The 10,704-nt window shown below is 38.0% G+C and overlaps 1 protein-coding gene across 1 annotated transcript in view; it reads right to left on the bottom strand.

The window, feature by feature from the left end:
* Window positions 1–2,986: 2,986 nt before the first annotated feature.
* Window positions 2,987–10,704, bottom strand: part of ryr2a (ryanodine receptor 2a (cardiac)) — a 221,846-nt gene continuing 214,128 nt past the window's right edge. The window contains exons 113-114 of the mRNA XM_086065047.1: window positions 5,029–5,080; window positions 2,987–3,753 (exon numbers count right to left, since the gene is read on the bottom strand). Coding sequence (XP_085921173.1) covers window positions 3,658–3,753; window positions 5,029–5,080 — 148 coding nt within the window. The 3' untranslated portion in view covers window positions 2,987–3,657. The remainder of the gene's footprint in view (window positions 3,754–5,028; window positions 5,081–10,704) is intronic.

The raw sequence follows: 10,704 nt of genomic DNA, 5'->3' as shown, positions 1-10,704 counted from the left end.
AACAAAGGTCATCATGGTAGTTCATGAATGCCTCGGTCACTCGTCTCCTGCCAGTCTCTTACTCACTCCGTCCCACAAGGCAACAAACAAAGGGAGTTCAGCCAGAGAGAAGTCGGCCCAACAAGATATCTAGATAGCAACCATCCCGGCCAACAATTTTTGGCACTACAGTAACGTTCTACAGAAAACATTTTTGGTTACTCCTTGGTAGCTCCTTAGTTGCAATGACAAGTTTTTGTAACATTAACATAAACTTTTTTTTTTGTATTTACCTTCCACAAAACTTTAAAAAATGTTAGTTATACAACTTACTAGGTGTATAAAAATTACATGTGTTTTCTTTTGTTGTTGTTTTTTTGAATAAATCAACTGTGACCAAAAAAGATTTTGCCAGAAGTGGGGCTGAAACCTACTCGAAAGCTGTGCACTGGTATGAAAGCTGTATGCTTAACCACACTGAATGTCAGCTGTGCCAGCGATCCTACAAATACCGTCCTGTCTTTCAAGGATTTTTGTACTACATTGCTAGTTTTCTCAAACTATCTTGTTAAATTAAACGGCTAACGCTACGATAAAACGGCAATATCTATTATTTCTAAATATTATAAGCACATGTGCTTAATGAAGTTAATAATTAATAATGCTGTGCTAGATAAATAAAAAAGAGAACATTTAGAGCAGTATTTCTCAACCCTGATCCTCGGCGCACACTATCAGGCCTGTTTTCCATGTCTCCCGATTCCAGCGCAGATGAGGATCGTTATCAAGCTTCTCCAGAATTTGCTGATGAGCTATCATTGGAATCACCTGCACTGTGAATTGGGAGACATGGAAAACAGCCTGGATAGTGTGCCACGAGGACCAGGGGTGAGAAACACTGGTTTAGAGAACTTTCCAAAAACTTTCCATCACAACTAAGGGAAAACATTGAAGCATATAATTCCCTCAATATTTCGGGAACGTTATAACCAGACAGTAATACAGTAAGAATCTAAAGTTTGGGCACCTGACCCAATAGGTAAATATTTGTGTTGTGCATAAGCAAGCCGAAGAAAGATGGAAAAATCTCCAAAAGGCATCAAATTACAGATGAGATATGTCAGAGAAAGTTAGATTTGATTTCCATCATTTATTTTACACTTTCAAAGTAACAGAAAACAAAATAAAGGTGTCTGCAAAGGTGTGGGCACCCTGCATAGTTTTAAGCATGCACCGCCCCCTTTGGAAAGAGGAGACCTGATAATGTAATAGATTATTCACAATATTGTATGAAAAGACCGGGTGATGTCAATCTCTTTGTTTTAAATGATCAGTCTGACCTTGCCCCAACAATCAGCAAAGACTATATATATATATATATATATAAATATATATATAAATATATATATATATATATATAAATATATGTATATATAAATATATATATATATAAATATATGTATATATATAAATATATGTATATATATAAATATATATATATATATAAATATATATATATATATATATATATATATAAATATATATATATATATATATATATATATAAATATATATATATATAAATAAATAAATCAACTGCCCAAAAATATATATATATATATAATATATATATATATTAGAGCTAAAACGATTACATTTTCTTCTTAGAATTTTGATTAATCACAATTAATCGCTTAATTAAAAAGGCTCTTATCAACATTTTTTGCCCGCCAAATTTAAAGAGCACCTGTTTTATGTTAATTATTTTGACATTTAATATTATGAGGACGTCCTCAACATTTTTTTGATCCTCTGCACACGCTCATCCTCCTCTTTTTCTAATCAGTTAATTACTTGTATAATTTAAACTGGGAAGGGGGGGGGGATGATGACCCCAATAGTTTGGCATGAACAAATATTCTGAACGTCATATACAAACATTTATTAAATGCTTTACTTTAATGCATATAGTTATGTTTATTGCTCAAATACAATCTGTGTTAACTTTAACGTAACCATCCGCTGTCATCTAAAGGATCATCTGCGGACAAAATTAATCGTGTGATTAATCTGCGTTAATAAATGATTAATGCGATAGTTTTTTGTGATTAATTAATTAGTTAATGCTTTAACTTAGACGGCACTTGTGTATATATATATATATAGCCAGATTGATATTGTGAGTCACTCAAGGGAGTTCTCCACAATATCAATCTGGGACTGCTCCACGGTGATTTGCTTGATGAAGATGGGACATTCTGTACAATAAGTTGAGCTGATTGGACGATGCGGCCTTGTGACGTTTGTTATGACCAATCAAACAAAATGTTGCTCTGTGATTGGTCCAAACCTAAATCAACGGGCTCGGATTTCACGGTTAAAGTCAATAATTACATCAAAATACTTTGTACAGTAATTTTCAAAAAACATACAAGAGCCGAAACCATATTTTGTGTTTCCACATGGACATTCATTGCTAACGGACGCAAAGCGGAGCTAATTTAAACAAAAACGTAAATGTAACGACCTACTCGATTGACGTCCGTTGCTGGTGGTAACAACACTTTAAATAACTGTAAAATGGCGTGATTACTGTGGGAAATTAACGAAAAAGAAGGTGCTACGGACGAGGCACGGGTGCCGTAAAGTCGAAACGACGTAACTCGAGGACTCCCTGTAGTATAATTTGATGAGCATTTGTTGCAAATATGACTCTGTCTGAACCAAATTTGTCAGGCAAAATATTTTCAGCCCAGAAACCCCAAAGGAGCCAGATACTAATAATCAAATCCTTCAACACTACAGGACATTAATCCTCAATTCCAAAATCACAACTTATTCATTTATTTATTTATTTGTGTAGCCTTAAAAATAAACAAATTAAAGAGCAAGCATAAAAAGGACCAGTCAGGCGAGTTTTAACTCACCATTCAACATCAAGTTGCAGGCAATTTTACAGAACTCACGCACGCACGCACGCCGCCCCCCCCCCCCCCCCCCCCCACACACAAATATTGGCATGTGCAGATTGTGGACACCATGATAACATCTGGAAGCTCCACTTTAATTGAAATCATTAAAATGCTCTTAATTGTTAAACATTACAAAAGTATTCAGCTTCAGGCACATTGTCTTCCTACTGCATTGCAGGCAAAATTCAGCGAGGTCACATTTTTTGACAGTAGTAACAAAAGCAGATCTTTAAAGTTATATTGCAGCAAGTTTCAGTGTTGCAGTGTCCACTACCTGTACCACCATCAAGTATGTGTGGTAGACACAAGAAGTCGCGCTCCTCAGTCCACACCTTCTCTTCCTTTTCATTTTTTAATGCTTGTTAGTGTTATGTCAAATACAAGAAAATAACTAATCTGAAGAAGCTGTCAGTCCCATGCCAACAGTTTGATTTGACGTTATATAATAAGATAATTTCCATGTACACAAAATATTTCAAAATGAGTGTGCTGCAATCTGAAGCAGAGTCAGCAAGTTGAACTGCTGAATGCGGAAGATCTTGGATGAAAGTGAGTCAGTCTGGTTTTAGATTTGTGGCTCCAGGGTGTCTTGTGAGGGGAGTGTTGGTTGGTGTAATCCTGTGGTTCGCCAACACATGCTACTCAAATATATATGCAGCATACAGGGTTAAGGAACCACCAGATTGGACATAACTTCATACTCAGATCAGTTGAGTTGATCTTCATACTGTTTGCGGAAACAATCTCCAGCTGGGAAGAACTCCCAGCAACGCTCTTGGTACATCTTCCATACATAAGATTCCTTCAAGACAGACAGACAGGTAAAAGGAAGGTGTTTACATTCAACAAAATGCATTTTCTTTCATTTGTGATTGAACCATGTCTTTAAGTGGATTTATAAAGTGTTCTTAAAGTTTTTCTAATGATGTAGCTATAATCATCATAGACCTTGACAGTTTGAATTTACGTAGCTGCCAAAGAAAATACAGCCTCTGCTGGGCCTTTTTCAGGAGGGCTGTGGCGCTGGGCTCCCAATTTAAATCCCAGGAGATGATTATGCCCAGAAAGTGACATGACTCCACAAGGGATACCTGGATGCCTGATATTTTTGCCCATTCCTCTTAAGCGATAAGCTCCATCTCTTTCAAGTTGGAGGGTTTTCTTGTCATCACCCTGATCTTTCATTCCCTCCACAGGTCAGAAATGAATTAAAGTCTGGACTATCTGGGCCAGTGCAAAACGTTGAAATTCTTGACTACTTGAGGGGTGTGCTTTGGGATTTTGTCATGCTAAACTGTCCACTGCCACTGATGCCAAAGACCAAATTTCACCACAGACTGACCAATGTTGTTTGGGGAAATCTTGAGTAGCTCTCTCTTCTTCTTTTTTTTCCATTGTGCCATTTACTGTGATTAGGCACCCTGGTCCAGGGGCTGAACAACATCCACAAAGTACTAGGTTCCCACTACCATGTTTGACAGTGGTAATGGTGTTCTCTGGGTTGAAGGCTTACCCCTTTTCATCACCAAATACATCATTGTAGCCCAAAAATGTAATTTTGTGTCATCTGATCATAAACTATAAGACCAGAATTATTAAACTCTGTCCAGATGACCATTTGCAAAGGCAAAGTGAGTGTTTTTTTTCTGGAGAAGTTGTTCTTCCATCAGCAGAGGCCACATTCACCAATATGGCCTTGAATAATTTTTCACCTCTCGCACTATGCTCCTGGCCAGCACTTTTGGCTTACGGGCATGTCCTTTGAAATTTTCCACAGTGCAGAATGTCTTGCAGTTTTTTAAATTCTGTAAAGTTCTGAAACCTGAAAACATTTTTGTTGCCCTGACCATGACTGCCCACAGTCAAACCTGATGCAGAGCGGCTGCTTTTCACCTTTTGAGTTTAAGTTGAGCTTTTACTAATCAATCAGGATAAGTAGGAAGCTTTAGAATAGTTTTGACTATTTAAAATAGTTTAAAACTTTGGATTTTCCCATAGACTTCAGAAGTTTGCAAAGGGTATGAATAATTTTGAAAGTGCCACTTTTTGTTCAAATGTTTAAATACTCGTGGTTTACCTGGCCTGTATGCTCTGTTTCATCTTTGTTGATAAGATACATCACAAAGAATCTGGAAAAAAAAAATACACATCACACATGCCGTTAGAAAAATTCACCATCCATCCATCCATTTATCCATCCATCCCCTCTACCGCTTTTCCTATTGTAGCTCATAGGTATCTGGTGCCTATCAGATCACCGGGTAAATGGTGGATTACATCCTGGACTGGTGGTCAGCAGGGCACATATAGAAAAATAAGAATCCTCACTCATCTTGTATAGACAATTTAGCATCTGCAATTAACTCAACATGGATGTTTTTGGTTTATGGGCATACCTTACTCAGGGGTGGGAAATTAACTTAATTTTCTAAAGGGCAAACTTGAACGATGTCAACCTATGCTGACTATTCAATATGAATATTGTCTTTATTGAAACAATCCTGGAGGTAACGCACAGTGATCTCCCTTCTGACATTGAAATATTTTACCGCATCGATGGAAGGCTTTTTAACCTTGTCTAACACAAAAGTAAAACAAAGACATCAGTGTGCAGCATCCTGGAGTTTCAATACACCGATGATAACTGTATAGCAGCGCGTAGTTTAACCCATCTCCAACAGATTCTGAATGCTTTCCACATATAAGTGCATATAAGTGGCTTGGACTAAGAAAACTCAAGTCCTCTTTCAACCACACATACTATATTAACTAACATTAAATCACTATTAAATAAACACCCACAAAAACATGTATGTAGTGTGTATAAATGTGTCATTATTATTCAAGTATGCTTGTTGTGGTTTGGGTTGGGTTTGGTTAGTTATTTTTTATTTTTTTTGTCTTTTGTCGATCATGATCAGTGTTTTTTTTGTGTGTGTGTGTGATTGTGTCCACCTGTGCTTGTCTTTCCTCCCCCGTGCTTCAGCCAATCAGTTCCCTCAGCCACTTGTGTCCTGTCCAGATGTGTCTCATTGTCTAATTAGTGATTGTGGATTAAGGCCCTGTTCACACGGAGGCAAAGCCGGCTTCGTTCCTCAAAGAGTCTTGTACACACGGAAACGTTTCAAGACGTGCATGTGTCCAAAAGAAGACGCTGAGGACGTTTAATGCTGTATATGCCAAGTCTGGAGTGACGCAGTAGCGCAGCCACGGGGCGTTAACGGAAAACGCAGACAAATAATTAGTGAAGAAGACGAACCACTGATTTGAATAGCCGATAGGCCAAGACTTTTGAAGCCGCGAGGCCGCCATATTACTCCTCCCAAAAAACGGTTCTTGGAATACGATCCTATACATTTAGAGTATATATATATATATATATATATATATATATATATATATATATATATATATGTATACAGTGCTCAGCATAAATGATATGATGATACAAATATATATATATATATATATACACAGTGCTCAGCGTAAATGAGTACACCCCCTTTGAAAAGTACAATTTTAAACAATATCTCAATGAACACAAAAACAATTTCCAAAATGTTGGCAAGACCAAGTTTAATATACATCTGGTTAACTTTTAACATGGATGTAAGGTTAATAATAAAAATTGGATTACACATTTTTCAGTTTTACTCAAATAGGGGTGATGCAAAAATGAGTACACCCCACAAAAAAAATATATATTTAGTACTTTATATATATATATATATATATATATATATATATATATATATATATATATATATATATATATACACAGGGTTGGGAGGGTTACTTTTAAAATGTTTTCCCTTACAGTTACAAGTTACCTGCTAAAAAATGTAGTTAGAAACGTAGTCCAAGTACCATAATATTAAAGTAATGTAATTTGATTACTTTGGATTACTCCAATACCAAGGCCATATGCTGTTTTCGAACTGTCACTGAAAGCAACCACACCTCACAGTTGAGACGGACGGACAGACAGACAGACAGACATCCAATCATCAAAATGAACTTTTTTTGTTTGGAAGGTGTAACTCACATTATGGTCGTAGGCCAGCGGGCTAGCTAGCCAGAAGCTACAGCGCGTAGCATCCCGCTGGACTCTCAGCTCAAACTTTCGCTCCTTCAGAAAGACGAGTAAGTTCCAGTGAATACCGGTCACCATTTCCTCCTCCTGGCCGTGAAGCTTTTTTCAAACTGCCCGCGTGTGGAGGACACGACTAGTCAGTTCGTTCGTCCCCACCTCCCCGACATGTAGCAACGGCCCCACTCGCGTGGGCGTGCACGTGCGCTCTCTTGCTCGTCACTCTGTCTCTCTCTCTCTGTCTCTCTATTTGTCTCGATCTCGCTCTCTCTCACACTCTCTCTCATCGTAGAAATTGTAATCCCTCAAAGTAATCCCATTTTTAATAAATGTACCTGTAATCTGATTACATGTTTTTTCCTGTAACTGTAACGGAATAGTTACATTTGTTTTTGTAATCTGATTACGTAACGGCGGTACATGTATTCCATTACTCCCCAAGCCTATGTGTGTGTGTGTACATATATATATATATATTTATATACATATATATATATATATATATATATATAGCAAGTTTTGCAGCATTGACACTTCTGAGAAGAATCTAAGATGAATGTGAATCGTGAATCGAATCAAATCGGGCCTTCTGAATCGAATTGAATCGATATATATATATATATATATACCTGTATACAAAAACTACAGAAAACTGTGCAATGGGTGAAGGTTTTGCAAGTCATAATTTTACATGTAGACAGGAAAATCTTTTCTCTTCTTGCATGTAATGTTTTATCTTTTTTTCTTTCTTTCTTTTTTACATCGAGCCATCCATTTAAGCCATTAAATGGATATTTAACTAATTGAGCCATTTTCAATATTAAGACGATAGATACTATTTTGCCTAGAATTATTCTGATAACTCTTCATAACTTTTCATGAACAATTAATACGTTTAAAAAAATGTTTGCCACTTGCTGTTGACTGAAGATGACATCACTTGTGCTGAGGAAGTAGGTAACGACCAATCATGGCTCAGTTTACTCACCAAACCCAGAAAACAGGAGCGCCGTGATTAGTTGTTACCTATTTCCTCAGCACAGATTATGTCATCTTTAGTCGACAGCAAGTGGCAAAATGTGTTTTTAAAGGTATTAATTGTACATGAAAAATAATGAGGTTCTCAAATTAATTCTGGACAAAATATCAAGTTTTACTGCTGAAAATGGCTCAATGAGTCAAGTATCCACTTACAAGGACGACGGATGACAAGAAACTTCGGTGACGACTGATGGGAACAAGTGTCTCGTGTCTTGCGTGTGTATGTTCGCCTGGGTTGCTAAATGCTAATGCATAGAGAGGACTGTATTAAATATATGTGTGAGTGTGTCGATTTCTGTTTCATTAAAGGATCTCTAAATCGGCTATGATTGGCTGAGGAGGTGGAAACAGCCGAATTCAGTAAAGATGACATCAATTCACCTACATGACATGACAACACAAATCAACAATCTTTGTTTGAGTCTAATATTTTATGTGTGTATTTATTTGCATATAAACCTTTATGGTTGTGGTTTTCTATTAGATTTTGGTGAAATTATTTATTTTAACAATATTTTGAATTACTTCCTGTTTCGGCATAGACGAGACATGAGAGCGTCATGAGAGAGAGAGACGGCAGCATTATTGTCGTGTGATGGACTTTTATTGTCTTGGATTTATCTACTTTGTACTACTGTGTTACAAGGCGCACACGGTATGTTATATTTTGTTTACTTATTGAATGCTTGAGTCAAAGAAAATGACTGTAACTATTGACTGTAAATACAGGAATACCATGGAATATCTTTGTTTTACTTTTCACTGTAGTGGCATGGTTCTTTACCGGAGTGTTTACACTGCTTGTGCTGCAAATGATTGCGACGCAGTAAGTAGTAGTAGAAGGAGAAGATGAAGATCTATCGGCAGAGGTAGGCAACTAACAAAATTTTGCCAATACATCATTCATCAGAAAACCGGGCTCCCGTCAGTGACGGACTGATGGAATGCCTCTGTCAGTCCTAAAATAGTGTAGACTTGTAGACAAAACTGCTATGACGGAAGCATGGTTAAAAAAACATTTTTGTAAAATGCCAAGCTCTGCTTTCACACACAAAAGAGCACTTTGGGCAGTGAGGGTATAAGCATCATCATAGTTGTATATTAACCAAATTTTCTTAACGTAAAAATGTTGAGACACAATTTTATTTGTTAGAGCAAGGAAAAATAAATGTTAACTCATTCATTCCCGACTGTTTTACTGGATTTTGACTGAATTTGCAAGGCCCACAGAATATTGTGTTATAACCTACCAAAAGAAAGATTAGAGTCTCTTCTTTCAACAGAAAAAAAAAGTAAATTTGTATCCGTTTTGCACCAATTAGCATTAGAATATAGCTAAATTTCATCATTATTCACAAACCTGTTGAAAACTGGTTGATCTCTTATACTCTGCTACCATCTGCTTGCCATTTTTTTTGTAATAACTACCATTGCTTTAAGCCACCTCTTCAGGTCAGAGGCCGCATCAAAGCCTTCTGTATTCCTTAGCATAAAAAAACGCATTAATACATGTAACGAATATTGGCCGTCACCCTAAATTTTCTCATTTTATGTGCCTTTTTAAACATTTCCCCCTGGGGAATGTGTGTGCGTGTCTTAACTCTGTGTTTTCAGTTCAAAAGGACTCTTTGAGTTTCCCTCCAGCAGGGACTGGACTTCGTTTTATAACCCCCAGGAAACGCATACCACAGCTCCGACAGACCTGAAATCCTGTCTGATAAGCAGTCTCCAGACCATCTTTTATGGTCTGGCCTATCCATAGGAATTAGCCATGTGTTTTTTTGGGGAAACAATGCCCCGTGGAAGGTGTATGGTACAACAGTGCCCTCCAACGGTCACTATCGATTGTCTTCAAGAATCCTGCCGCTCCTAATTAATCTGAAGTCTACATAACTCTATGTACTTGACTGACATCAAATAACTCCTGTTGTTTATCTTTGTACACAACCTGTATGTGTATCTCAAATGAATGATGTGTGTAATTTCTGTAGCCACCTAAGTTTAGCTAATTAGCAAGCTTAGCAGATTCAATAACTTTATGATCACAGTAATGTTTGAAATGTGTTAAGAATGATAAATTAAGCATCTGGTTGTCAATTATGATCCAAAATGATCAAATACTATCCCGAAAGCTTGGTCTCAGTCGACAAAGTCTGCTTCATGCGCACGGAAGGGGCGGAGCTGCGGTCCGGCCCCCCTGCTGACACAGCTTTAAAAACAAGCGCGCGAAGGAACTTCTCTCTCTTTTCCTGCAACTCTTTTCCTCACGCTCTTTTCCTGGAACTCTTTTCCTGAACTCTCTTCCCCTGAACTGCTCAAGGACTCTCTCGTTCCTGCAACTCCTCCACCCTCTCTCCACCTCACGTCTGGCCCCATGAACTTTTCCTGATCATCACGAGAGACGTGGTCGCTGAGGGTGACTACGCGGCTTCTTCCTTTGAGCCACAGCACGCGTCACAAGGCGCGCATCAAGCAAGGACTCGCAGGCATCCTGCGCATCCCCCAGGGCGTGCGTGTCTGTTCCAGCCGTGACCGCCACGCCGCGCGTGCATCACCGACCAGTAGCCAGAGACTCCCGGGCAGCATTCCAGCTGGACGTGCGCCATCCAAGGACCGGCCGCG

The sequence above is a fragment of the Leptonotus elevatus genome, chromosome 20, assembly GCF_054856555.1.
Source record: "Leptonotus elevatus isolate MCC_2025b chromosome 20, RoL_Lele_1.0, whole genome shotgun sequence".
Classification (NCBI taxonomy): Eukaryota; Metazoa; Chordata; class Actinopteri; order Syngnathiformes; family Syngnathidae; genus Leptonotus; species Leptonotus elevatus.
This window is presented reverse-complemented; position numbering and strand designations above follow the sequence as displayed.